This window comes from Corapipo altera, unplaced genomic scaffold, assembly GCF_003945725.1.
Source record: "Corapipo altera isolate COAL_440 unplaced genomic scaffold, ASM394572v1 0, whole genome shotgun sequence".
Lineage (NCBI taxonomy): Eukaryota > Metazoa > Chordata > Aves > Passeriformes > Pipridae > Corapipo > Corapipo altera.
The window spans coordinates 270,881-298,736 of NW_020884872.1; the positions used below are offsets into that span (position 1 = coordinate 270,881).

The 27,856-nt window shown below is 50.9% G+C and overlaps 2 protein-coding genes across 8 annotated transcripts in view; one reads left to right on the forward strand and one right to left on the reverse strand.

Moving 5' to 3' along the window:
• The window catches only part of LOC113943028 (trifunctional purine biosynthetic protein adenosine-3-like), a 43,010-nt gene extending 40,056 nt beyond the window's left edge, over positions 1-2,954 (forward strand). For 5 of the 7 annotated variants that reach the window (XM_027634305.1, XM_027634287.1, XM_027634314.1 and 2 more), the window contains 3 exons: positions 997-1,138; positions 1,662-1,777; positions 2,272-2,954. In XM_027634305.1, coding sequence (XP_027490106.1) covers positions 997-1,138; positions 1,662-1,777; positions 2,272-2,544 — 531 coding nt within the window. In that variant the 3' untranslated portion in view covers positions 2,545-2,954. Of the gene's footprint in view, positions 1-996; positions 1,139-1,661; positions 1,778-2,271 lie in introns of those variants that run through there. The other 2 variants (XM_027634319.1, XM_027634321.1) reach the window with 2 other exon arrangements.
• A 2,857-nt stretch (positions 2,955-5,811) lies between these two features.
• Positions 5,812-27,856, reverse strand: part of GART (phosphoribosylglycinamide formyltransferase, phosphoribosylglycinamide synthetase, phosphoribosylaminoimidazole synthetase) — a 29,907-nt gene continuing 7,862 nt past the window's right edge. Inside the window, exons 5-22 of the mRNA XM_027634332.1 lie at positions 27,640-27,751; positions 26,379-26,447; positions 25,101-25,226; positions 24,472-24,559; positions 24,003-24,088; positions 23,243-23,411; positions 22,409-22,640; positions 19,288-19,382; positions 18,310-18,419; positions 17,521-17,719; positions 15,690-15,938; positions 15,242-15,394; positions 13,807-14,010; positions 13,444-13,575; positions 12,763-12,893; positions 11,032-11,173; positions 8,327-8,442; positions 5,812-7,073 (exon numbers count right to left, since the gene is read on the reverse strand). Coding sequence (XP_027490133.1) covers positions 6,891-7,073; positions 8,327-8,442; positions 11,032-11,173; positions 12,763-12,893; positions 13,444-13,575; positions 13,807-14,010; positions 15,242-15,394; positions 15,690-15,938; positions 17,521-17,719; positions 18,310-18,419; positions 19,288-19,382; positions 22,409-22,640; positions 23,243-23,411; positions 24,003-24,088; positions 24,472-24,559; positions 25,101-25,226; positions 26,379-26,447; positions 27,640-27,751 — 2,596 coding nt within the window. The 3' untranslated portion in view covers positions 5,812-6,890. The remainder of the gene's footprint in view (positions 7,074-8,326; positions 8,443-11,031; positions 11,174-12,762; positions 12,894-13,443; positions 13,576-13,806; positions 14,011-15,241; positions 15,395-15,689; positions 15,939-17,520; positions 17,720-18,309; positions 18,420-19,287; positions 19,383-22,408; positions 22,641-23,242; positions 23,412-24,002; positions 24,089-24,471; positions 24,560-25,100; positions 25,227-26,378; positions 26,448-27,639; positions 27,752-27,856) is intronic.

Sequence of the window (27,856 nt, forward strand, 5' to 3'; positions counted from 1 at the left end):
GGGGGCTGGGAGTCCTCACGGGGGGCTGGGAGTCCTCACAGGGGGCTGGGAATCCTTCCCAGCTCGTCAGGGAGGGAAACAGCCAGAGTTAGGAAGGGATTTAAACTGCTGGTTTGGGTCTGAGATTGCAGCCCATGAGCTTCAAGCTTTGGCTGAAATCAGTGAGACTTCAGGTTCTGCAAGACACATTGAACATGTTTCCCCTGGGCTTATCCCTTCTCAGAATCATAAAATCCCAGACTGGAACCATCCAGTGCCACCCCTGCCATGGGCAAGGACACCTTCCACCAGCCCAGGTTGCTCCAGCCCCATCCAACCTGGCCTTGGACACTTCCAGGGATCCAGGGGCAGCCACAGCTTCTCTGGCCAACCTGGGCCAGGGCCTCCCCACCCTCCCAGCCAGGAATTCCTTCCCCATATCCCATCTAACCCTGGCAGTGGGAAACCATTCCTCCTTGTCCTGTCCTTCCAGGCCCTTGTTCAAAGTCCATCCAAGTCCCTCTCCAAGTCTCTTCAGACACTGGAAGGGGCTCTGAGGTCTCCCCGGAGCCTTCTCCAGGATGAAAACCTGTGTCTCATGTTGTGCTGAATAATCCCACAATCATCAAGGCTGGAAGAGCCCTCCAGGATCACCCAGTCCCACCCCAGCACCACCACAGTCACCTCCAATCCATGTCCTCAGGGGCCACATCCAGACACCTCTGGGACACTCCCAGACACAGGGACTCCACCACCTCCCTGGGACACTTATTCCAAGGCCTGACCACTCCTGCAGGGAAAAAGTGTTTCTAATCTCCAACCTGATGCTGCCCTGGGGCAATTTTAGGCCATTTCCTCTCCTCCTTTCCCTTGGGACATGAACGAGTCTGACCCCCACCTCACTCCAACCTCCTTTTAAATCTGACGTGTCCTGGAATGAATCCAGTTTGTTCCTCTTTGCTGCCCAGGTTGTTGCCCTCAATCCCATGACATGGTTTTGCTGTTGGAATGTTCCAGGTGATTGACCACAAGCTGTACGGGAGTCGCTCGGAATTCGACAGCACAATCGACCGAGTGCTGGAGGAGTTTGCTGTGGAGCTGGTCTGTCTGTCAGGATTTATGAGGGTTTTGTCCAGCCCTTTTCTCCGAAAATGGAAAGGTAGGAAATTGTAAGTGTAGAAGGGAAGCTATACAGGGATGGTGGGTCTCACCAGGACTCCTCTGCTGGAGTCCTGTCCTTTGGTTAATCCCTCAGCCTCGCTGGCACTGAGGACATTCCAGCAGGGGGGCTGCCCTGTGCTTCCAGTCCTTCTGCCAGTGGGATTCTGGCTGTGGATTGGCACAGGAACCCCTTGTGCTGCATCAGGGGTGACAGGGGGCAGAGGCAGGGCACCGAGTGGCTCTGCTGCCTCCCCTGGGAAGGGCTTTGGTCCTGCCCTTTGCCAAGGAGCTCTGCTGGGGGGTCCTGCTGAACTCACTGCCTGCAGTTTCCTGTCAGAAAAAATGGGAGAGAGACTGATTTCTCCTGGAAGAGCAGAATTCCCTCAGACCAGGCCAGAGGTGCTCAGTGCTGTTTGGAACCACTGATCTCATCTCACTTATATTTTTTAAGGAAATTCAGTTTAAATTATCATTTTTTCTCTCTCTCTTTTTTTTTTTTTTTATTCCTCTCTAATGTCCAGGGAAAATTTTGAATGCTTCTCCTTCACTTTTTCCACTCATCAAGGATGAAAATGCCCCTCAGGAGCCCCCCCAAAGTGGATTCAAGGTCACAGGCTGCACTGTGCATTTTGTCCTGGTGAGTGTCTTCAGGAAAAGGAACTGGCTTTTTTCTTTCCTTTCCGAAGGCAGAGGCAGGCAGAGGGAACAGGGACGTGTGGGAACCTTGGGGTTGTTACCAGGAAAAGGCGGGGGGTTATGTTGTATTTGGGGTTTCTTAAAGTCCCCTTTTCTTCCTTTGTATTTTGGGGTGAGTTTTGCAGTTTCTCCCACTCTCAACACTGGCCCAGAGCCTGCCATCCCTGCTGTCCCCCTGGGGTCACAGAGGTGTCCCTTGGGCAGGTGGCACCTCTCCAGCCTGCCATCCCACATTCCTCCCTGATGTCCCTCCCTGATGTCCCCCTGGGGTCACAGAGGTGTCCCTTGGGCAGGTGGGTCCCTCTCCAGGGGCGCTCGGAGCCTCCTGCCCACGACCACCCGCGTGCCCACCGAGCTCTCTGCCCTGTCAGCTTCACCCAGAACCTCCCTGAACCACCTCAGCACCCCCTCTGAACCCCCCCCGTCCCATTCCAGGAGGACTCCGGCCCCAGGGCCGTGATCCACCGGGAGCCCATCCCTGTGCGGGCGGAGGACACGGAGCAGGCGCTGGCGGAGCGGGTGAAGGAGGCCGAGTGCCGCGCCTTCCCCGTGGCCCTGCAGCTCGTGGCCAGCGGGGCCGTGAGCCTGGGAGCCGATGGAAGAACCTCCTGGAAGCAGGAGAGCCAAAGTCTGGGACTGCACGGGGAGAAGGGAGACTGCACGTCCTCCCTCGTGGCTCCGGAGCCTCGGGAACACGGTGAGGAGTAGGCGGGGAAAGGGGCTCCTTCGTGCTCACCTTCCCTCCCCCTCCTCCTCCCTGGGCTGCTCTCTGATGTGTCCATGGCTCAGGTTTCCACTCCCAGCCTTTTCCCTCAGCTCACACCTTTCCTTACACTCCTCTTGGAAAACCGGCTCTGGAAGCCAAGCTGTGCTTTCAGATTTGGAATTTCTTGGTTCTGTTCTTTGGTCTGTGAAGGACGTAACGAGTCCCAGGGATGGCTCCAGCTGTGGAACTGCTCTGCTGCTCCCGAGGGAAAGTCATTCTTCCAAGGGATCCGTTTTTGTGGCTGCAGCACACGGCAGAGCCCTGGGAGCTTCCCAAAACAACCCCAGACAGGGACTGTGCTGCTCTCAGAGCAGGAGGAGGAAGATGTGGAGCTGCTGGAGAGAGTCCAGAGGAGGCCACTGAGCTGAGCAGTGGCCAGAGCACTGAAGCTGGAGCCTCTCTGATTTGGGACAGGCTGGGAGAGCTGGGGGGGTTCACCTGGAGAAGAGAAGGCTCCAGGGAGAGCTGAGAGCCCCTTCCAGGGCCTAGAGGGGCTCCAGGAGAGCTGGAGAGGGACTGGGGACAAGGACTGGAGGGACAGAACACAGGGAATGGCTTCCCACTGCCAGAAGGCAGGGAGAGATGGGATGTTGGGAAGGAATTCCTGGCTGGGAGGGGGGGAGGCCCTGGCACCCAAACCATTCCATGATTCTCGGTGTGTCTGCCAGAATTGTGACCTTCATGCAAGTAACAAATCAGGAAGAAAGCCAGAAAAGCCAAACCAGAAATGAAGTGGCCAGAGATGAATTTTCCAGAGGAGGGATCAACAAGAGCCATTTGATGCAGTGGGAAAAATCTATTCCTGTTCTGTGGTGTGTCCTGGAAGGGCCCTGCTGTGTCTGTGCTCTTGGCTGTGTTGGGCTGTGTGGGAGCAGCATCAGCTCCAGTTCCAAAGGCTGGATTTTTCCCTTTTTCAATTCTGTGTGGTGGCTTTACTGTGGCACGTGGGGTTTGATACTCAGGGAGGGGAGGAATTCAGTTCCCTCCTGTAAACTGCCATTCCTGGACAGAAATCTGGATCTGTCCCTTGCACTGCAACGACTGGAGCAAGGAAGGTGCGTTTTTCAGGATCTGGGAGAAATAGGAAGAACTGCACCCAGGCCAGGTTATGGAATGTTTGGTATAGATAACTTCTGTGATCAAAGCACTGCTTGGTTTGTGTTTGGTCTGTTGTAACTGTGGAGTAGCTTTCTGCTGTACTTCATTGGGATTGCATGGCTGTTCCAAAGCAGCAAATAAAGTGTTTGTCACAGTTTGAATGAAACTGGACTGTTTGCTAAAGAGGATGAGTTATGAGATAGACCAAACTCCTCTCTCTCTGCAATTGTAATGTCAAATTAAGGGGCTTTACTCGAGGAAAAAAAAATGTGGAAAAAAAAAAAAACAGAAGAAATAACAACCCTTTATTCAAAAGATATATATATATATTGGCAAAAAAACAGTAGCAAGAAACAACAATAACAACAAGAAGTCTAAATGAATACCCTCCTGTCCCTTAGCACAGTCCCAATTGTGGCCTGCAGGGCCACAGTCACCCCGCGGGGAGAGGGGCTGGAGGGAGCGGTCCCGGGCCGCGCGGGGAAGCCGAGGAGGGGATGGGGGGTCCTCGCCTCCGTAGGAACGAAAAGGAAGGCGGGCAGTACACTCACCGCTGTCCCAGGTAGCAGGGTCTCACTGCAGTCTCAGACGATGGCGTCTCAGCAAAGAAACTCCCCCTCCTCTCCCGCGGGCAAAACAAGCTCCCCGTTGAGGCACAGCAGCTCCCGGGAAGCAGGGCATCCAGGCAGGTTGAAGCCAGCAGGACGAGAAATCCAGCTGGGCTGGGCAGTGAGATCCCTTCTCGGAGACTCCTCCACTGGGCTCTGGATGGGTCCAGCAGAGACAGAAAAACCTTCCTGCTCTCTCTGCACCCCGGGAGGCAAGCACCCCACCTCCCCCTTGCCTCCGACTCCAAAACCAGCCCACCTGGCCCCGGGCCTCCGGCCCACTCAACGCAGCTAAATCGCCCATAAAACGAGTCAGCCAGTTCTTTTGTAAGGCTAATGCCAGCTCTTTTGTGAGACTAATCAATTCTCTTCCCCCCTCAACCTCTGTTTTCTCTTACAGGGAAAGCAGGGGAAGGGAAAAAATTCCTCTCTCAAACTTATAACCCATAACAGTGTTAAAAGAGAAGAGGGTGCTGGTTGTGCTCTGCCGGGTCTCCAGCTGATCCCATGGTTGGAACAGCTCGGATTTCTCTGTGTTCCTCCCTCCCCTCTGGGGTTGGATCTGGTGAGGGTTCACTTACCAGGTTGTTCTTTTTCCAGAGGGGAAACTGAACAGGGATCCAACTCACTGGGAAATTCCTTTTTAGGCATTTGTAGAAATACAGAGAGGTCAGAGGGGCTTTGGACAAGGGATGGGGTGACAAGACAAGGGGAATGGCTTCCCAGTGCCAGAGGGCAGGATTAGATGGGATACTGGGAAGGAATTCCTGGCTGGGAGGGTGGGGAGGCCCTGGCCCAGGTTGGCCAGAGAAGCTGTGGCTGCCCCTGGATCCCTGGAAGTGTCCCAGGCCAGGTTGGATGGGGCTTGGAGCAACCTGGGCTGGTGGAAGGTGTCCCTGCCCATGGCAGGGGGTGGCACTGGGTGGGCTTTAAGGTCCCTCCCAACCCAAACCATTCTGGGATTCCATGAAATTCCATTTGCCATCAGCCTTAGGTGGCAAAATACCTGAGTCTGGATCAGTGTGGTGGAGTTGGGGGTGTTGGATTGGGGGTGATGGATTTGGGGGTGCTGGATTTGGGCGTGTTGGATTGGGGGTGTTGGATTTGGGGGTGTTGGATTTGAGGGTGATGCAGAGGGGTGCTGGATTTGGGGGTGTTGGATTGGGGGGGGTGGGGGTGGGGTGCTGGATTTGGGGGTGTTGGATTGGGGGGTGATGCAGAGGGGTGCTGGATTTGGAGCCTCTGTGTGTCCTGCCTTTCTGGCAGTGACCCAGCTGCTCTGATCAATAATGTGATGCTTATTTAACATGATATTTATTCACTGCACAGGCAGGGATTTCACCCCTCCAAGCCTCTGTTTCTCCTGACTCCCCTGCCTGGAGCAGCACTGAGGCTGTGTGACCTCCCCTGCCCTGCTTCCAAGAACATCCCCTTTCCCAAACTCCTCCAGCATCCTGGTAAAGGAATTCCAAGGAAATATTTTTAGAATTTTTTTTTTTTTACCTTATTAGACTTTATTTCAAATCCAAAGGAGATTATGCCAACATGGAAGGACCATCAGGACATGAGAGCCCAGAATAAAATCAGCTTTCTCTGTATTAAGGGGGAGCTCTAAAGCACATCCTCAGCTCCCTCTCCTTTGTGGGAGGGAAGCCTGATTCCTTGAGTGAGTACATTAAAATGGTTCCACAGCTGTACTAAAATATTAAAAGAAAACCACAGGTGTTGAGCTGCACAAAGACCTGGATTGTTTTCCCATGTTCACAGTCCCTGGGTGTCCATCAGTGCCACTCCAGGTGGAAACACTGCTCCAAGGATAAAGGCACTCCAGAATTCCTGAGGAATGTCTCAAAGCCAAGGACAAGTTTTGTGTCAGGTCTTTCTGCTCATTTTAAAAGCCCAGAAACCCGACTGCTCTGGTGCTGAACGAATCTCTGAGGGGAATTCCTGGGCTTTCAGGTGGGAATGCTGAGGGAAAATGGGCAGCACGCACTGAATCCCATTGGCATCTGACTGACAGCAGGTTCAGTGCTTGGAATTCCAGGATATATCAAAGAACTGGGCCAGACAAGATCTACCACCATCAACCCAGAAACTGGATTGTAAAAATCCATCAGCTGGTGTCTGGGGAGGCTGGTTTTTCTTGGTTTGCCCCAGGTTTTTACGAGTGAAAGTTTCTGCCTTTCTCTTCCATTGTGCTTTTCCCCCAGACACTTCCCAGCAGAGCCCAGGAGGAGCCCTGTCCCAGCCTGTGGCTCTGCTAGAGCAGCTCTGCTGTCCCCATTCAGTCCCAGGGGTGCTCAGCTCCCTCTGGAACCAGCGGGGTGGGTTTGCTTTGTTAGGAAAGCGACCCACCCCCGAAATGTTGGCAAGGAAGTGATTAAAATTAGGAAGCACCAGAGCCATTGCTGCACCTCCTGGAACAGCCTCAGCATTCCCGTTTGTGGCTTTCTCTGGATTTTATTTGAATCTTTACCCCTGTGAGACCATGAGGTGAGTGAAGGGAACACTGTCCGTGCTGTGGGTCAGCCAGGGCCCCCCAGCTGTCCCCTCCAAGGACATCCATGGACGTGCTGCTGCTCCTACTTCCAGCAGATCTTCCCGGCCTCCCCCACTCTCACAGCACCGCTGGCCACGAGCTGCAGGGCGGCGGGGAAGGCCCTGTGCTCCGCCTCCTTCACCCGCTCCGCCAGCGTCTGCTCCGTGTCGCCCACCTTCACCGGCACCGCCTCCTGGAAGATGATGGCTCCGGCATCCACCTCCTCCTGCGGGAACAGCAGCCACGGCGTTGGGAGGGAAGGGCCCGGCTGGGGGACACGGCCACGCCCAGCTGCCTCAGGGAGCCGTGTCACCGTGTCACTGTGTCACCGTGTCACCGTGTCACTGTGTCACTGTGCTGGGACACGGGGAGGGGGCTGATGGCAGGAGGGCGGGGAAAGGGCTGGAGCCGATTTTGGCCCGGGAAGGGTTCAAGGGAAAGCAGGAGGGAGCAGAACTCCAGGGAGCAACCACTGTGCTCCAGAACACACCAGAAGCTCTGTTAACCAGGGACACGAGGGGCTGGACTGGGCAGGACGGTGGCATTTCAATCCAGAGGGGGGAATGAGCCAGGCCCTGGCACAGAGCCAGGACAGGATCCAGCCCTTCCCTGGGGAAGATCCCTGCGGGTCAGAGATTGTTCCTCGGGGCACTGCCACACACAGAAACCCCAGGGCATGGCCCAGAGGAAGGGATGCAGTTTTCCCTTCTAGCTGGAAAAATAATTTCTGCCTCTTTATCCAAGAGAAAGGAAAAATCCTGAGGAGAGATCCCAGCAGCAGTGGAAGGGGGAGCAGGAGGAGGGGAGCCGAGTTCCCCTGAGCTGAACAGGGTGGAACAAAGTCTCCCTGGCCTGATAAAAACATTTGATGAAGTTCTGACCAACAGAAAGTGTCAAGTTTTCCTGTTCCCACAAACATGAGATCACTCCTTAAAAAAAATAAAATAAAAATCCCAGCTTCTCGTGACATTTCCAGTGGGGTTTTTGGGGGGTTTTATTTTTGGGGGTTTTCTTTTGTGGTGTTTTGGTTTTTGTTTGTGGGGTTTGTTTGTTTGAGGGTTTTGTTTGTTGTAGTTTTTCCTTTTTTTTGAAAGCAACAACCAAGGCAGGTTGTAGGATAAACTCCAAGCAGCTGGGGCCGTGTCCAATAAAGATTTTGGCTTAGCCAAGGCCTTACATGAATTAGTCCCCCCACTCCAAAGGGTGGAAGGGAGCAGTGGGATGCTCAGGGAAGAAGTTCCCTTAGGGAAAGCTTGAACTCCTGGCCAGACTCTTCATGTCCAGTCCCCTCTGCAGGGGCAGCAAACTGAAGCACTGCCCTGATCTCTAAAATCCCTGTGATGCAGGGACAGGATGTTCTGAGTGCACAAAGGAGGGAAGGGGGTCAGACTGGAGGGTCTGGGGTGTTCCAAGCAGGCTCTGGGGTGGGGGCTGGGAGGCTGCTGGGTGCTGGGGCACAGGGGGAAGGGAGGGACTCACAGCCACGAAGTGCACGGTGCAGCCCGTGACGCGCACGCCCGCCTGCAGCACCAGCCGGTGAGCGTGGGCCCCCCTGAAGGACGGCAGCAGGGACGGGTGGATGTTCAGGATCTTCCCTGCAAAAGGACAAGGGAGGTTACTGGTCCTCAGCACTGACCAGGGTGTGCAAGGCCCCACAACCAACAGAGGCATCGAATCACTCGTGAATAGGGTTTTTCACCGGTTTTGGCGGCACTGGATCCAACACCCAAAGTGTTCCGGGGTCTCGCTGGTTCCCAAATACCAGTGGCTGAAGGACGTTTCTCCAGGGATTAATAATGATGGATTTATCGATGGAGCTGTCCCTTCCCTCAGCATCTTGTTCTCCTTTGATCCCAGGGTCACTGGGGCTGGAAAAGCCCTCCCAGCCCATGGATCCCCCCTGTGCCCCATCCCCACCTTGTCCCCAGCCCAGAGCACTGAGTGCCACGGCCAGGCCTTCCTGGGACACCTCCAGGGCTGGGCACTCCAAACCTCCCTGGGCAGCCCCTGCCAAGGCCTCACCACCCTTTCCAGCAGCAAATTCCTCCTCCTGTCCAACCTGACCCTCCCCTGGCACAGCTGGAGGCCGTTCCCTCTCCTCCTGTCCCTTGTTCCCTGGCAGCAGAGCCCGATTTCCCCCCAGCTCCAACATCTTTCTCCCAGCCTGGGGCAGTTCCAAACCACACAAGAGACCCCCCAGGACAAGGCAACAGTTCTTCAGTCTGGACTTTTTCTCCACACCTGTTTTGGCTTAAAAAAACCCCAACAGCTCCTCCATACAGGAGCCCTTCTCTCTGCCCTTCCCAAAGTCTGCCACTGCTTTCCACGGGGATCCCAAAATGGATAATGGGACCTCTAAGGACCAACTAGGTGGTGATGACCCCGGGAGCCCCCACCTCCCCCTGCCCTGAGAGGGGGGAGAACCAGAGTCCCTCTCTAGCTGTGAGGTAAAGGTTGGTCAAAGGTTGGACTTGGTGATCTTGGAGGTCTTCTCCAGCCCTAATGACTCTGGGATTGTGGGAGGGAGAGGGGCAGCCTGTGCCCTCACCACTGGGAGGAAACCTTTCCTTCTGGTAGCCTTCCCCTGTTCTGCTCCTGCTGTGTCTGTGACAGCTCCTCCTGCCTGTTCTGGCCCAGAGTGAAGCCCAGACAAAACCCCTTTTGAAGCAGCACCATCTGCTTAAAATTGATAACCAAACTGGGTTACCTGCTGCTTGAGCCAAAAACCATCAGGGGCAGTGGCTGAAAACCCCACTCTGCACTTCTGCCTCAGTTTCCCATCAGAAGCTGCTCCAAGGGAATGTTCCCATCTGCTTGGGTTTGTTTGGGTTTGTTTTACTCTGTCCTGCCTGAGAACATTCATCATTAACACTGTCAAGCTGTTAAGAGAGAGTTTCACAACTCCCTTCACGCTCCCTGTCCTTGTGACTGAGAGAGAAAGAAAAAAGGAGCAGCTTTTATCAGAGCTCCATTCAGTGCTGGGCATTCAAAAAACGAGTTTAACCCCCCTGTACTGAGAAGGTCTTTCCTTTTGCTCTCAGTTTTCCATGTACAGCAAACCCTGCCTGTGCAGGGCGACCATCAGAGCTCTGTCCCTAAATCAGAAGGGACTAAACCCTTTATTTGCACGAGATTCTGCACTAGAGAAAGTTCTTTTCCATCCCCCACACAGACACATCTGCTGAGTGAGGGGTTCTCTCTCCTAATCCCAGCTGCCCATGGGCATTGACACCTCCTGGGCTCTGAATGGACACACAAAACCTGTTCCCCCAACAGCTCCCAAACCCCAGGAACGGCCTCAGGAGCACCTGCTTTGCTCCACTGCTTTCAAAGAGAGGTTTGAAAAGTAGTTCAGGTGTGAAGTGTCCCAGACACACCCAGGGGAACACAAAAGTCACCATGTGAGCAATAAAAGCTGCCAGGTCCAGGTGCCCAGGCTGGGGCTGCTCTGAGCAGGAGCTGCTTGAACAACCCTGAGCCCAAAGCAGAGCAAAGAGCAGCAGCTCTGTGTGTTCAGGGCTCCCTGGAGGGAACAGGGAGAGAGGAGAGGAAGGGGACAACCAGGGGTGGGAGGGCAGCCCCTGGAGCTGTTCCAGCCTCTCAAAGACCTGGAAAAACTGTAGAAGAGGAGCAGAGTGGAGACACTGTGAACATTCTGCCTAAACAAGAGTTGATCTGCCACCACTCACAGCCTCAGGCAGCTCCTGAGGTGTCTGGCCAGGTTCTGCTATCCCAAACTGCAGTGCTGCCCAATTTGGTGGGTTTACACAGATCCAAAGCAGCTCCTCTGTCAGGAGGGAATTCCCAGGGGCTGGAGGATCACCTCTCCCAGCCAACACCTGCCCTGCACCTCATGTTTGCAGAGCTCTAAAGTCTTCACAGCCTTCTTTTAAATATTTTCTAATAAATCAAGGACTACAAGACCCGTCCTCGCCCTTGGCCTCCTTAAACCCCTGCACAAATGAGAGAGGGGAAAGGGGGAAACTCTGCCTTTTCCTTACAGGATGGAAGAGTCTTGTTTCATGGGATCACAGCAGGGTTTGGGTTGGAAGGGGACCCGGAGATCTCCTTGTTTCCCGCACACCCAGAACTAACCCGCTCCTTTCTCCACCTTTTTTGCACCGTGTTTTCCCTGATGACAAAGTGCTGCTGTTTAAATGCCCCCAGCACCCAGCTGTGCTCACCTTCCCACTTCTTGACGAAGGGCCCCGAGAGGATCCTCATGAACCCCGCCAGGCAGACGAGCTCCACAGAGAACTCCCGCAGCGCTTCGTCGACGGCGCAGTCGAAGTCGGCGCGGCTGGGGAAGGCCGTGTGCTCGATCACCTGCAACCACACACAGGCCCGTGGGCAGGGGCAGCTCCAGCAGCAGGAACAGCTCCTGGGTTCACAAACATTCCCTCTTTGCTCCCAGCCACGGGAGGGACCCTCGGAAGGAAGAGGAGCTGGGTGTGGGCAGGCCCAGGGCAGCGGCCCCGGTGCTCCGCAGAGCTCAGCCCACCCAAGGCCTCTGGGGGTTCTAAGCAAAAATGGTACCACAAAACCTTGAGAGAAAGGCCAATGCCAAACTCCTAAAGCAGCCCCCAGTGCAGAACCAGGGAATCACAGAGTCCTGGCAGGGACTCTACAGCTGGGTTTGGGTTGGGAGGGACTCAAAGCTCATCCAGTGCCACCCCTGCCATGGGCAGGGACACCTCCCACCAGCCCAGGTTGCTCCAAGCCCTGTCCAACCTGGCCTTGGACACTTCCAGGGATCCAGGGGCAGCCACAGCTTCTCTGGGCAACCTGGGCCAGGGCCTCCTCACCCTCCCAGCCAGGAATTCCTTCCCCATATCCCATCTCTCCCTGCCCTCTGGCAGTGGGAAGCCATTCCCTGTGTCCTGTCCCTCCATCCCTTGTCCCCAGTCCCTCTCCAGCTCTCCTGGAGCCCCTTTAGGCCCTGGAAGGGGCTCTCAGGTCTCCCTGGAGCCTTCTCTTCTCCAGGTGAACACCCCCAGCTCCCCCAGCCTGAGTTCTGTGGTTTCCATCCAGGATATATCCCCTAATTTAGGCAGGAAGAAGGCAGTACCAACTAACTGAAAGCATCCAGTCTCTTAAATAAAAATACCTGTGAATCCTCACCAGAGTCACCAGAACTGCTCAGGTGACCATCAGCTCCCCCACACTCCAACTTTTTTCCTCAGAAAAACCTGAGGGTTGAACTGGATGAGCTTTAAATTCCCTTCCAACCCAAAGCAGTCTGTGACTCTGTGATTCCATGTTTGCTCCTCCCCTGCACACCACGAACATCTCTCACTTGTGATTCTTGTGTCCTCCCAAACAAGGGCCAGATCCCAAAGTTAAGAGCAAAGTTAAAGCTATTAGTAAATTATTAAAGTTAACAGCAAAGCTTTGGCCCCCAATTTCCCAGTGAAAAAGGACTGGAAAACACTTCTAAGTCAGAACAGGATCATTTCAGATCTGTAATTGGAGAGACAAGACAGCCCTGGATCCATGGACACCAAGGGAATGAATCCTGGGGAGCCTGAAGTCAGTGGAAGGTCCCACTGAGTGTGACCTCTCTATTCCATTCAGCTGAACCACCACATCATTTTAAAGCTCAGCTCAGGTAAAACAGAATGTTCCTTTAGTGTCAATGCACTAAAGTTAAATAAATGGCAAAGTTAAAGCTGTGGCTGTGAAGGTTTTGTGCTGGTTTAACATAAAAGTGCTCCCCAAAGCACCAGGATTGCTGGCAGAGCAGGAGAAAAGGAGGCACTTTGTTTCCCCTGTTAGTTTGCCCAAGGGCACAAATTCCTGACAGACCAAGGGAGAAAAGCCAAGGCTCCCTGTCCTCTTATCCCAGAAAACTCACAGCACCTTCCTGCTGGAGTCAGAGTTAGTGGGGGCTGCTTTTCCAAGAGGGAAATGCTCACCCTTGTAGGGATCCCAGCTCTCTCAGCTTTCCTCAGCCCCTCCACCCCGGGCTTGTTGGACACCACCAGGACGATCTGGGCAAAACTGGTGCTCTTCTTGGTGCTGTTGATCAGAGCTTCCAGGTTTGTGCCTGGGGGGAAAGGATTCATGGATGTCAAGTCTCTCCCAGAGAACAAACCCAGTGAGCAGCTGGGAGAGGCTTTAAATAAGCAGCAACGTGGGGGAGACCAAAGCAAAGAGCTCTGATGTAACATTAATCCTGCTTTAATTGATCTCACTGATCTGGACTGGGACAGCTGAAGGCTCCAGGGCCTTTCCTGGCAACTGCACTTGGAAAGGGGAATTGATAGCACTGGAATGTTGGTCTGAGTAAGTGGGAATACTGGAAACACATATGGCAGGAAGAAATCCAGTTGTATCTGTGAAATGATGGTGCTGTTCCACAGGGCACCCCAGGGGCGTTTGGGTCTGGGGATGAACTGAGCACAGATGCAGTTCATGGTTTGCAGCAGAGGTTAAAAATCCTCCTGTTTGTGACCGAAACTAATCCAAGGGCAAAACCTCTCCTGCCTGTTAGAAGCCTCTCAGAGTGCCCAGGGAGAGCTCCATGGGCTCGGAACCCCAGCTGAATTCCTGCTCACCAGTCTGGTTCACACGGGGGTAAAGAGTGTGATCCTCACCTGTTCCAGAGATCAGGACAGCCACCTTCACCTTGCCTGCCTGCATCCTGCCCTGGAGGTGGCTCTGCACAGACAGGGACCTGTTGGCCTGCAAGGCTTGCTGCAGATTGTGGACTTTAACGCTGTCAGAGCCTGAGCAAGGACAAGGAAACACCCAAAACCAACAAAACAACGTGTAAATACAGGGAGAAACAGAAAGAGGAGGAAAGTACCTGTGAAAGAGATGAATGGAATGAAATGTCATTTAATAGCCCAAGAAAAAAAGTAATTTGCAGCTGATCCCCAGGAAGTCTCCCCTCCCAGAGGGGGAATTCAGCTCTGCTATTTTTTTTTATTTTCCCAAGGAAAAAAAAGTTTAACAACCTTTTTGCAGGGGGACAACCTTCCCAATGAGCCAGGCTGCCTCGTGTCTCTGGACATCCTGCAGGACCTGCTGAGCCATCTCCTTCTGCACCACCAGCACGGCCCCGACCCCGCAGTTGAACGTCCGGGCCATCTCCTCCTCAGACAGGTTCCCTTCCTTGTGGAGCCAGCTGAAGATTTCAGGGATCTTCCAGGTAAGAGCATCTGGAGAGATTTGGAAATACAAACCAAGAGTGGAAATCACTACCAGTGGACAAACAGGAAAATTACTGGGGTATGAAGAGGTAGAATCTGTGACAAGAGTCTCCCCCTGCCCTCGGTTCCACCCGGGTGAGGGTGATTTCCAGCAGCACAAAAATGCTACTGCACGAGGCACTGGGAAGGAACTCCAAGGACAGGAAGTTTGTTTCTTGTCGTGTTCTCTTGAAAATGGTTCTATCTCATTTCTACAGAATCATGGAATGGTTTGGGTGGGAAGGACCTTAAAGCCCATCCAGTGCCACCCTCTGCCATGGGCAGGGACATCTTCCACTAGCCCAGGTTGCTCCAACCTGGCCTTGGACACTTCCAGGGATCCAGGGGCAGCCACAGCTTCTCTGGGCAACCTGGGCCAGGGCCTCCCCACCCTCCCAGCCAGGAATTCCTTCCCAATATTCCATCTATCCCTGCCTTCTGGCAGTGGAAGCCATTCCCTGTGTCCTGTCCCTTCATCCCTTGTCCCCAGTCCCTCTCCAACTCTCCTGGAGCCCCTTTAGGCCCTGGAAGGGCCTGGAGCCTTCTCTTCTCCAGGTGAACCCCCCCAGCTCTTCCAGAGCAAAGGTGTGAATACACATAAACATATACATTATATATCTATATACACAGATCTATATTAGTGTCACTGGGGACAAGTGGCAGAATGATTTACCTGCAGTTCTGGAGTTCAAACCTCAATCTCAGCTCCTTTATTTTACTCTCCAACCCCCAGAACTCTCACAACCTACAGTGAGTCATTTCCCTTTCCACACCCCAGCTTCTCCAGCAGGGAAAGCCTCTTTCCAGCACACCTGAGCAGATGGTGGTGAGGGTGAATTATGCTGAATAGCAGCAGATGTACCTGAGCTCAGAACCCCCCTTGAATGCCAGCTGAACACCTCATGAGTATCATTTAATTAGCAATGACTTCGTGGGTCATTGCAAATGGTAGCTTGGGATTGCTTTTGGGGTTGTTTGCTTTTTGCAAGTATCCTAAAAAATCCAATCCCAAGCACCACCAGGGGAAGGGACGTCAATGGGGAGCAGCCTTTACACTGCAGTGATCTGCCTGGCCCTGGTTCAGGTCCAAGGACAGACTGAGCCATGTCCAGACAGGTATGTCCAGCCCCTACACGTGCACAGGCTCCCACATAACCCACAGCAACAGCAGGACCTGCCCACAGCTTTCTTGTCACCTCACCTAAAACGACACCGAAGGAGTCTGGGAGCACTCTGGGAATGTTTTCCAGCAGTCCCCCCCCAGTGATGTGGGCAAAGGCCTTCACGTGGCCCGAGCGCAGCACGGGCAGCAGGGTCTTGCTGTAGAGTTTGGTTGGGGTCAACAAGAGCTCTCCTGGAAGAGGAGGAAAAAAAGACCGGTTACAGCACAGATAAAAAGGCTAATCACCACAAAATGGGGGAAATTAGTGCCCACTGTGCTACAGAGAGAAGCCCATTGTTCTGCCTTTCTCAGCTCACAAGTAGCTGTTTATCCCCCTCCCTTCATTTATTTCCTGCACACAAAAAGAAGATGAAAACACCTTAAAGATGGAACATGTTTTTTCTGGTGCCTTTGAAAAGTTGCAAAAGCAAAGGCCCAGCCCAAACAGTTGTGTGAAGTGTTGGGAAGCTCAGGATCCAGGGAGTACCTAAAGTCTGCTCCCCAGAGGCGCCAACGGGAGAGGAGAAGTCCAGGGAGGACTTTTCCACGATCTTCCTGACGAGGCTGTAGCCGTTGCTGTGGACCCCAGAGGATGCCACCCCGATGAGCACGTCCCCATCCGAGATCCTGTCCAGCTGGGGCAGCATCTGCCCCCTCTCCACGGCCCCCACGGCGAACCCGGCCAGGTCGTACTCCCCGGGCGGGTACATGCCCGGCATCTCGGCTGTCTCTCCTCCTGGGGAGCCACAGAACACACAGGTGGGTGTTGGAAAGCCACAGGATTGCAGTTTTCCCAGGTTTTAAGCTCAGGGGGCTGTTGACAGACTAGTTTTTTTAATTAGAGAATCCCGAATCCCAGACTGGTCTGGGGTTCAGCTTGTCCCACCTTCCACCAGAGAGGTTGCTCCACGCCCTGCCCAACACTGAAATGCATATTTAATGAAGTTTGTGCACATCCAGGCAGGAGAGGAGCCCTCAGCCCCCGGCTGGGATGAGCTCAGGGTTGTTGAGCTGAGTATTCAGCTGCTGCAAAAACACCTTTGGAGTTTGAAAGTCTCCAGCTGGAAATCCAACCTTGCCAGTGCAGCAACTCCATCCCGGGATCTCACACAGCAGGGCCTGTGCTGCCCCATGAATGGTCTGGTTGTGTCTGATAAATGGAGAGAACACCTTAAAACAAACATAAGGCTGACCAAGAGTTCATGCAGCAAAAAAATAAACCAGGGCATAAAGAGCCTCCTGTTCAAAGCTGGTGAACAGCCCCAAAACGACACGTTCCCTCTGAGAAAGGACTTTGTTCCCAGCTTTCCTAAGGAATTGGAAAAAAAGACAGAGTTACCTAAAGGCATTTGAACTGTCATTTTTTTGCCTCAAAGGTCTTTTTTGAAACATCATGGTCATTCTACATGTCTGATTTCACAAAAAAAAAGAAGGAAAAGCAAAAAACTTCGTGAGGAAACAGAATTCTCTGGGTTTAAAACTGAACCCTGTTTTGAAGTCCTTTCACAAGAATTATACAAAAGAATGTGGGGTTTGCTGACCTAGAAATGCTTTCCTTGAGTTGAGCAGTGGTAAGGGTGTATTTTTAATGATTCCAGAAGGGAAATACTGTCTTGTGTTGGTGGCTAACCAGATCATTGGACAGCAGAGCACACACAGAATTTGGCAGTAAAATACTTTATGTACTTGTATTCTAGGGCTGAAAAGGAAAACTTCTAAGTTTGAGTCTTAACACTTTGGAATATGTTCATCTTGGGGAAATCATCTTGGTTGGAAGCTGATCAGAGGAATGGAGCAGCTCTGCTGGGAGGAAAGGCTGGGGGAGCTGGGAGGGTTCACCTGGAGAAGAGAAGGCTCCAGAAGGACCTGAGAGGGTCCCTTGCAGGGCCTAAAGGGGCTCCAGGAGAGCTGGAGAGGGACTGGGGACAAGGGATGGAGGGACAGGACACAGGGAATGGCTTCCCAGTGCCAGAGGGCAGGGTGGGATGGGATATGGGGAAGGAATTCCTGGCTGGGAGGGTGGGGAGGCCCTGGCCCAGGTTGCCCAGAGAAGCTGTGGCTGCCCCTGGATCCCTGGAAGTGTCCAAGGCCAGGTTGGATGGGGCTTGGAGTAACCTGGGCTGGTGGAAGGTGTCCCTGCCCATGGCAGGGGGTGGCACTGGATGGTTTTTAAGGTCCCTCCCAACCCAAACCTTCTGGGATTCTTTCTTTCTACCCCTCTAAGATTCTTCAAGAGAGCAGGAAAACAACCCCATTAAGATCAGCTATAAAGATGCTGCTTAAGCTTTTCCACACCCTCCAGAGGAGGCTGTTCCTACCCAGCAGAGCACAGCCAGCCTTCTTGCAGGCATCAGCAACCCCTGCAATGACCCCCTGGGCCACGTCCACGTCCAGTTTGCCGCAGGCGAAGTAGTCGAGGAAGAAGAGGGGCTCTGCTCCCTGGGCCAGGATGTCGTTGACACACATGGCCACCAGGTCCTGCCCGATGGTGTCGTGCTTGTGACACTCCTGAGCAATCTGCAAAACACACCCAGACCCTCTGGGGTGGGCTGGGAACCTCAGACACCAGCGGGGGGCTGGGCTGAAAGCACCAACGGCCCCGGATCCCTCCAGCCGTGGATCCCACCCGCCCTCCTGGGGCTGCTGGAGGAGCAGCTCCCTCTGTCACCATCCCTGGGGGCTCTCCCAGCTCTCCTCAGGAATTATTCCTGTCTCCACTGGCAAGTCCAACAGACACTTAGCAGGGGGCTGAGCTGGAAGGGGTTTCCTGGAATGGCCTGAACACAACATGACCGTGGGATTAAATGTTTTTCCCCCGTGAGTGATTTTTTGGAGGGTGGAGGTTCTGCCTTCATGAAACAGAGCTCCTGATTTCATAATTAATATTTAAAACCCACTTATTTTAGGCATCATATCAACTTCTGGCTATTTACAGGCCAGAAGCCAGATGTGTGTTCAATTCTTTTGTCCGAAAAATGGCAATTTCAGTTTTCATCCCTTTTTTCAGAAAGATAAATAGGTATTTTTACCAGACAACCCATATTTTCCATTAAAGCATTTTCCCTTCTGTGCTATTTTTCCTTCCTTTACGTGGATTTCCACCTTACCTTGAGTTTTGTGCCAACCCCATCAGTTCCAGACACCAAGATGGGATCTCTGTAACCAGCTGCTTTCAAGTCAAAGAGCCCAGCAAAGCCCCCGAGTTCTGCATTGCAGCCTGTCAGGAAACAGCAGGGAAGAGCCCAGTTTTACTTCCAGGGGCTTCTCCAGGATCTCCAACACAAGTTCTCTCCCATACTTGTCAACACAACTTTGCTTTCTCACCAGGAAACTTTTCCCTGGCATTTAGAGCCTCTTCCCAGAGGCACAGGAGCTCCTAATCTGCCTGGGTTGGCTTTGTCTCTAATTCATCATTAACTTAAACCTAAAAATCCCAGACTTGGTGATGCAACAGTCACCAATTACTGTGACTGTGACATAATTCACCCTTGCACTGAGTGTTTTTCTGAAAAATAGAGGAGGAATTGTGGCAACAGACTGTTACTGGTTGTACTGGTGTGTGTATCTCTGGTTTTCTCTCTGTGTGTATCTGACTTTATCAGAAGGTTCTCAGCTAATCTGAAGTAAAAGGGCTTTTTAATGCATTTTTTATAATTTAAATCTATCCAAAGAATTACAAGGACTTGCCAGAGCAAAAAAAGCCCAAATTGATGCTGTTTTAACCAAGCAAAAGATGTGTCTTCCACATCTGTCTCAGGAATTGTAACCTTTCTACACATTCATCCCCCCAAAATTAAACAGTTCACTTTGCAAGAAATAACAACCCATGTAATCAAACCCAGCAGGAGATGGTGGGGCTTTTGCTTGTCCTGTCCCTCTCTAACACCCCTGGCATTCAGGAGATGTAGTTTAGAGTCATTTGGGGATGAAAACCTGTCTGCCTGGAGGAAATCACAGGCATTTGCTTCCCACTGATATTTGTTGTGTCACCTGGAAACACCCAGAACACACCAACAGGAGGTTTAGATCCAGATCCAGTGGTAACCCTCATTCCATGGCACAGGGGCAGAAGGTCCATGTCTTACCTGACCTGGACGTGGCTGCAGCCAAGGGCTTGATCTTCTGAACCAGAGTGTTCCCTGCTGCAATGTCCACCCCACTGTTCTTGTAAGTCAGGCCTCTGGAAAAACGGGAAAAGAGGTCATGGAATTGATTGGTGAATCCCAAACATCTGTTTCCCAACAGGGTTCCCTTGTTCCCATCCCTAAGGGATCCCCCACCTGGAATGCCATCCTGCCCTCCCACCTGCCCAGTGACTCTGTTCCCATGAACTGATCTCCCAGGACTCCTGTCAGGCAGGCTCAGCAGCTCAAGGCTGAGTCTGTCTCAGGTTTGGAACCTGGCCTGGGGACAGGGATTACTGCACCAAAGAAACAAAGCATGGGGGGGTGTGTTGCACCACAGACACTCTGCCAGAAGCAGGACTTGAATATTCCAAAGTGGCATCAGGATCATCCAGTGAAATCATAGGACAAAACCAAGGACAGAAAACTCCAGCAACAAGGTAAAAGAGGCAGAAATAAATCAATGACCTCGATACCTGCAGAGTTTTACAGCTGCAGCTGAAGGGTGGCCTCTCCTTCCCACCTGGGAGGATCCCACCACAAAACCAGCCCTTTTCACCTAAATGGACTTTCCACTAAACAATATATTTTATATTTAGTTAAAAAAGACCCAAGTTCTAAGGTGGATTTTAGGACTCTAGAAAGGAATGTCAGGAAGCTTCCAGGTGGGGTTTATGTACAAAGAGGTGTTTGTGTCCCCTGTGTCCCCACAACTCACTGGGGACATGAGGCACCACCTCCTATTTTCAGCAGGACCTTTTATTTCTGGAGCCAGAGATTTTAATGACCTTTAACTCCCACCAAACACATCTCACTCCAGTTAAGCAGCTGCTATTCCCATGCTGGCAGTGGCAGGAACCAGCTGCATCCCTATTTTAGGTCCAGCCCAACTTTCTCTCTCTTAATTGACGGGATCCAGACTGAAGTTTAAATTCTAAGGGTGCAACACACTCTTGATTAAAAAGGACAATACAACCAAACAACTGAAACTCATTTAAAATCGACTCAGCTAAACAAAAAGATACAGTTAATCCCAAAAATCTATCACAGGAACCGGGTTGAGAATTCAGGAAATATTAAAAACCAGTAAGAGACAGACACAAATGATTAAATTGCATAAAATGGAGTAAATGTTTTTGTATTCTATTAAATCTAATTTTAAGATGTGGGAATTTTTTTTAGTGTCTAGGACACTGTTTCTCCTGTGAAGATCATTGCTGTAATATTTGGGACTGACCAAGACAGACTAAAATCCCAGAATAACTGGCCCAAGAGTGGTGCTACCAGGAAAATACCAAGGTGTCTGCACTGCCACCACATCAAAAGCTGGCAAGAGGAAAACAATTATCACAAGCAGCTGTTCAGGCTGTGAGTGAGACTCAAGGAAATACTGGCCTGCAACAACTAGAGAGCAAAGTCAGGCCCTCTTGTGATAAACACTCCCCAGATTTTCACCTTGTTTTTAAAAGTATTTTAAATTTTTAGATTTTTTTTTTTGTACCTACTTTGGTCCTTTAAATGAATCTCTAATTATTTAGATCTTCTGAAATACTGAGTAAATGTTCTGGCTGTTTTCCTGAAGGGAAATGCTTTGGGATGAATCCTCCTGGTAAGTCCCCAACATTCCAGGCCAACCTTTACCCTTCATTCCCTGTGGGCAGCAAATCCAACAGGGATGGGGCTTGGAGCAACCTGAGCTGGTGGAAGGTGTCCCTGCCCATGGCAGGGGGTGGAACTGGATGATCCCTGAGGTCCCTTCCAAGCCAAACCAGCCTGGGACTGTGGGATTGACACATTCCCAACTGTTCTGCCAGCCCAGGAGCAGAGCCTGGGGCAGAGCCCAGGGCACTGAGACAGGCAGGGACTGCAAAGGGCTCCCAGGAGGCTCCTTGATGAGCCAGGGATCCTCCCAGCCAGGCACTCCAGGCAGGAAAGTTGCTGGCTGTGGCCCATGAACCCAGTGCTGCAGGGAACTGCTCATTAAAAGCCTCCTCTTGCCTCACACACTGACCTCATTATTTACTCCTACAGACACAGATCCCAACTCCACGGTGCCACCTCCATTTCTCAAGGGATGCAGAGCACTTGGGAGAGAAAGAAGACTAAATACCAACACCCTTGTTCATTCAGGAAGTTTATTGATCACCATTTTACAGAATCCTAACAGGACCCACTGTCAGCACCAATGGAACTCACTGATGTGCCCCCAGGCTACAGAATAACCCATTAGCAAAAGGGGTGTTTGGAGCTAACTGGAGACAGGCAGAGCTGCTTCAGATCAGGGGAAAAGGAGTCTAAAAAACTGCAAGAAGCTTTCAGTGACATGAGAGGGACAACAGGACTCACTGCTATAAACAAAAACCCTGCACCTACGTGATCTCCAGACTGCTCAAACTGAACACTGTGAAAATTAAAGGAATAAGGATGAAAAGCAATGATAAATCCTACCATGCTGCTGGCCAGCTGTTCCAGTAAAATGTGTATCCCAACAAGGTGGAGGCTTCAAGATAACTTTAACCCTTTCTAAAAGCTCTAAAATGAACCAACAGATCAGCTCAAACTTTGTTCATATTTAGAATCCTGGAATATCCTGAGTGGGAAGGGACCCACAAGGATCATCCAGTCCAACCCCTGGCCCTGAACAGGACACCCCAACAATCCCACCCTGTCTCTTGGGGCTGTGACCACATTTCCTGGTACTAATATTAACATTAGGCTTCTGGACAATACAAATCCAGAGCAAAAGCTGTGCCTTCAGGCCCAAGAACCAGAAGTTCACCTTCCCCAGAACAGGTCTAACAGCCAGGAGCAGCACAAATGATTCCTGTGTGGTTTAACTGATTAAAGTTCAATTCCACCGAGGTTTAATCGATATTTGGGAATTAAGAACATGGAAGAGAGTCATCCAAAAGCCTGTTCCTCCCTGGCTGGTCTTGCTGAGGTTGAGTACAAGGACAGTGGTTAAAACCTGCCAAGAGTGACACGGAATCACTCCTGCCAAGAGTGACTAATGCAGACCAGGGGTGCTATCTGCATGCCAAGCAGGGCTGTTATTTCCACTGGAAGCGTTTGGAATATCTACCTGGATTGCCTGAGGAAAGCTATGGCCCGAGCACCAATGTCCTTCCTGTAGATGGCCCCCTGGAAGTGGATGGAGGCCACCCCCCTGTTGGCCTGCTGCAGGGCCGTGGGCAGGTCGTGCCCCAGGGCGGTGACGGTCAGCACGCGGCCCCCGCCGGTCACCACCCGGCCGTCCCGCAGGGCTGTGCCAGCGTGGAACACCTCCAGCCCCAGCTGCTGTGCCTGGGCCAGCCCTGCCAGGGTGGGGGAGAGAGAGGAAAGGCAGAGAAAGCTGTTGGTTAGAACGTGCTCAGTGAACAGACGCTCAGAAACCACCGAGCCAGTGGGAGCGCCCTGGGAAACGGGGACACACTGGGAAAATCTGCACTCGTGGGAGAGGAGTCTGCTTGTGTGTCAGGGGAGGGGAACTCACTGACACTCCTCATCCAACCTGTGATTCCAGCTGGGCTTTGTGCCCCAGTGCCACACAGAGCACAGACAGCAGCAGCAGAGCAGGGATCAGTGAGCAGAACCCCCGGACTGCAGCAGGTATTAAATAACACTGTGCCAACGTTAAATAATGTTAAATAACACTGTGCCAATGCCAAGTGTTAAATAATGTTAAACGACACTGTGCCAGTGTTAAATGATGTTAAATAACACTGTGCCAACGTTAAATGAACGTGGAGAATCAAAAACACAACAGAACAAACCGAGAGGGGTGAAAATTCAGCTGGTCCTTGCTGCCCCACAACCCCAGTTTGGATGAAGCTCAGCTCCAGGGATTCACCTTCACCCAGCAGGAGAGAGAACAGGGGAGGAAGGAGCCTGCTGTGGTTTCTCCTGCTGCATTTACCTGTGATTTCCAAGCCCTTGGGATATGCCCCCGGGTAGCCCTGGCTGGCCATGACCACGGTCACAGCAGCACTGCCCTCCAGCCACACTGGCAGGGAGCTGGAGAGCCTTTTGTGGACAACTGCCTGCATGACCTCGTACAAATCACTCTTCAGCAGGGGCAGAATTACCTGCACAAACACAAGAGCAGAGAGTCAAACCAAGCATTGCTCTGTTTTCTCCCCTGGCCTTTCAAAAGACACTAATGCAGCTGTAAAAATAACATCAAGTATTTCACACATAGTGCCTGTAATCTGGGTACCCTTAAAAATACCCTTCCTTGAAGGTAATTTCTATGGGTAAAACAAGGGAACTGTTACATCTGGAGGGGAAAAGGTACAGGACAAAGAACACTATTTATCCTGGAGAATAGAAATTAAGAGAGCTTTTTCCACTTTTGAACTGGGAGTGGGGAAAAAAAGTGTTGGCTTCATTAATAAACTAAAAAAAACCCCAACTCCATTCCAGAAAAGATAGAGAAGTGCTGAATTCCAGTCAAGCTGGCCCCTGTGAAGCCCAGATTTGAGTCCAGCCTGCTGAAATCTTCTCTGGAATGGACCAATTTCTGAACAGATCTTCTGTCCTGAATAAATAACCCAAATATTTTAAGTCTCAGTGCAATTAGCTAATTATTCACCCAAAAGCTGGTTAACAACAGTGGTAGATGGTCACACATTTTTCTCCCCTAATGCCAAACTGTATCTACCCCCAGAACAACTCACCTGACACTCTGGGTCACCAAATCTGCAGTTAAACTCCAGAACTTTAGGCCCATCTTTGGTGAGCATTAATCCAGCATAAAGCACACCTAGGACAGAAAATGATGTGAAAAACCCCCTCAGCAACTGCCCAGCTCATTTGTTTTGAGTCTGTTGATAACAGGGTTTAGAAGGATGTCCCCTGTGCTCACTGAACTTGAGAAATGGAACAATAAATCAGGCAGAAACAGTTGTGGTCACAGTTTTGCTGTTCCTGGCTGTTCTTCCTCGCTTGACAATTATCCCCCATTCATGAAATGACATCTATTGATTTCCACAGACTCTGAATCAAGCCAGTGACACCAAACCCAGCTGCCAAAGAAATCAAAACTACCTCCCTTAACTTCCAGGCTGAGTTAGGCCTACAAAGAGGAAAAAGTGAAATAAAAGTACTTTCTCCTCATGATTAAAAATCCCAGACTTCTGTACCTACCCAAATAGGGGACACCTTCTTTCCTCATGCCATCAACAGTCTTCTGAAGTACAGTATCTCTGATTTGCTGCAGCAAATCTTTAGAAATCTAATAAAACAGGACCAGAAAACAGGGTTTGTGAAAAGGGAGGGCACGATTTGGTGTTTTTAAGACCTGAGCAGAACACTTGGATGGTCCCCTGCTCACTCCAAGACATTTCATCCAGTGGAAAACTAATCATTCTTTTCCCTCTATTTTTGCAGACAGAAGTTCCTTGTCAAACAGACACCAAACTGCCTCAAGGCACAGCAGAAATTCATCCCCAGCTTTGTGTGGCACACGGTAAAAGTGTGGCTTTGGAGCACTTGGTTCTAACCATCAGCCCTTCAAAACACTTCAAAACCCAGGCTGGAGAAATACCACTTCCACCTTTAAAATTCAAAGGAACTCAGTAGGAATATGCTCCTCTTCAGGGAAATTTAGTAAGTGATGGATTTGACTTGGCCTTGTCTGTTTTAGGCAGCTCCTTCCATCCACGGGGGCCCGTTCCCTCCCCTTCATCCTGGTGGAGCTGAACATTCCCCCATGCTCTGGAGTGAAACATCTCCTCCCCCATCCCTTTTTCCCTTCCCCACCATCCCATTTTTACCTGAGGAGCTGGGCAATAGGCTCCCATCCCTCCTGTGTTGGGCCCCTGGTCCCCATCCATCAGCCTCTTGTGGTCCTGGGCCGGCGGCATCGGAGCGACGGTGACGCCGTCGGTGAAACACAAGCACTGGGGAACAGGGGAAGGGTTAAAATTCCAGCCTGTGGAACTCTCCAGCTGAGGGGGACACAGTGGGACTGCAGCTGCTCTGCAGGGACACTGAGGAGGAACAGCTCTGCCCCCCTGGCCAAACAAACCACGGGATTCTAAAGAGTTGCCTTCCCCTCGTTTCTTACGACCTTCCGCCAGAAATCACCTCTAATAAAACAGGTAAAAGCTACACCACCAGTGGCTGCACTGAAAAGAAACACTCAAAAGTTTTTTAAAAAAAAATTAAAAAATTAAAACACAGCCCAGTGGAAATTACTTCTTCCCTCCCCTCCCTCCCCCTGCCCCGGAAGGAAGGCGTTCCACTGCTTCCAAGGCTTCCTTTTCCTCACTGAGAAAGCTACTTGATCCTGAATTATTTATAAATTATTTATATAGCAGTTGCTTTTATCCCCAATATCTCCATAATTACCAGCCTGCTGGCAGCTTCTGCAGCTGGCTGATGTTGCTCACTGAAGCTGGGTAATGTTGTTCACTGTCTGGACTAACGTGAACAGCACTGAAGCCCATTTTAGAATGCTAATTATAAAATTGATAAATCAAGCAAGGATTCTGCTAATCAAAAAGGAAAAAAAGGCTAAAATATTAATATATTAAAAAATACATGATTTGTGGGAGGTGAATTATCTTGCTGGGCAAGGAAAGCAGTACATTTTCTTCACTGTTGTCAGTCAGCACAGAAAAAAAACAACCATACACTGGATTTTGTTTTATTGTGTTGTATTAGGTAAGTCTGCTGGGTATTCCAAGTTCTAGTTTTTAAATGAAGGGGCTGAATCAGCTTAAAATGAAGGAAAAGTTCTCTACCTCTGCAGAGTAAATCAACACTGTCAAAACAAGGACTGATCTTCTTCCATGTGGCAACAGCTGTTTGAGTTATTCTTATTTAATGTGATTTATTTTAACAGATCACAGGGAGTTTGGTTCTTAGCACAGCTGTCTTTAATTAATACCACTTTATTTACACCAGGTAACTGGTTTTAATTGAAACAATGATTTTTTTCATTTAGTAAAGAATAAATTTCTCCCCTGTGCAGGTGGGGTTAGTCCTCCAGTGTGTCCCAGGCAGTTTGGGGCAGGTGGAACCAAGGTGTTACAGTGAGATGCACTTACAGAAATCTCTTCTCCTTCAAGAAGCTCTTCAACAATGACGGTTTCCCCAGCTGTGCCAAAACTCTTATCCTACAGGAAAACAAAATCTCTTTACTTCTGTTTCACTTGTTTTAAACTACTGAAAATGGAACAAGAAATAAATACTTCTAATGCAGCAAAAAAACCACAGCACAGGTTGGAGACTCTGAATCCCTTCTCCCCCCGGGGGGTGCCAGCAGTGGGAAATTCCTTGTTCCTCTTTTCTGATTATTCTTAAATAAATGCAGGTTTTCTCACTGAGTATTTTCAAATGGCAGGGGATATTTGTGACTCCTGAGCAATTCCACAAGCTGAATTTTGCCCCCATGTCACTGAGACCAGCAGCAATTACTGTCAAGTCTCCCATCTGAAGTTTTACTCGACAGGAAAGTGCAGTTTTATACAACACATGGGAAGGGAGCGAGATTTTCATATCCCAGGGCAATGTCTGAGCACTGACTGCATGCTCTGGGTAATCAAGAAATTAAGAACAACCAGCCCACACTGACAAGGTAATTTTGGGGTCTGTAAGACTCCCTAACACACAGTTTTTTGTACAGGACATTGGGGCACACGTTCAGACATTTATTGTCCAATAACCATTCACCCCCCAAAACGGGACTGCAGAGCCCCTACTGAAACCCACACTGAAATACAGGTCTGTCAGATCCCATCTCCTGGGGATCAGCAGAGCTCCATGGAATTTTACACTGCTCCTCTGCTGACACCAGCTGAGGGCCTGACCTGGCAGCCTCAGCTCTGTGCTCCTCACTGGTCTGATAAAATCACTTAATTTTGCCTCACTTCTAATTTTGATGCTCCAGATATATTTGCAGAATATCCTACCTCATTGTATACTTCACTTGGAATAATTCCACTAGAATTCTACTGTGCATTCAAGTGCTGTGTGATGAGTCCTAAAGCTAATGGTGCTTGTAAAGATCCTCCTCAATGCCAGAGCTCCTGTTCCTGCTTGGCTGCAGCAGCCTCAGATGGTAGAACAAAAAAAGGAAAGGCATGTACAAATAAGTGAAATCAGGGTGGGTTTTCATGAAGAATGGTTTTATTTGAGCCCACAGAAAGCATGCCTCCAGCAATAAATATAACAGAGCTTCATAGCTCTCCAAATAATGGGTGGAAGGTTTGATGTCTTACAGCCAAGCTCCTGTCACACAGAAATAAGGAACTGAGGCTCTGAGAGGGTTCCTGTGTACCCAGGTGAGTGTGTGACATCCCTGCTCACCTGCATCATTTCAGTGACAGCTTTGCAGGCCTCTGCCTTGGTTGAGGCCACGATGACTCCTTTGCCAGCTGCCAGGCCACTGGCTTTCACCACCAGAGCAGGGAAGTTTGCACTGCAGAGGCACAGGACAGACATTCAACACTAAACAACCTTTGCAAAGACAATTTGAGCATTTGAAGAGCTGAGAGATCAAAAGGTCAGATTACTTCTGTGTTTT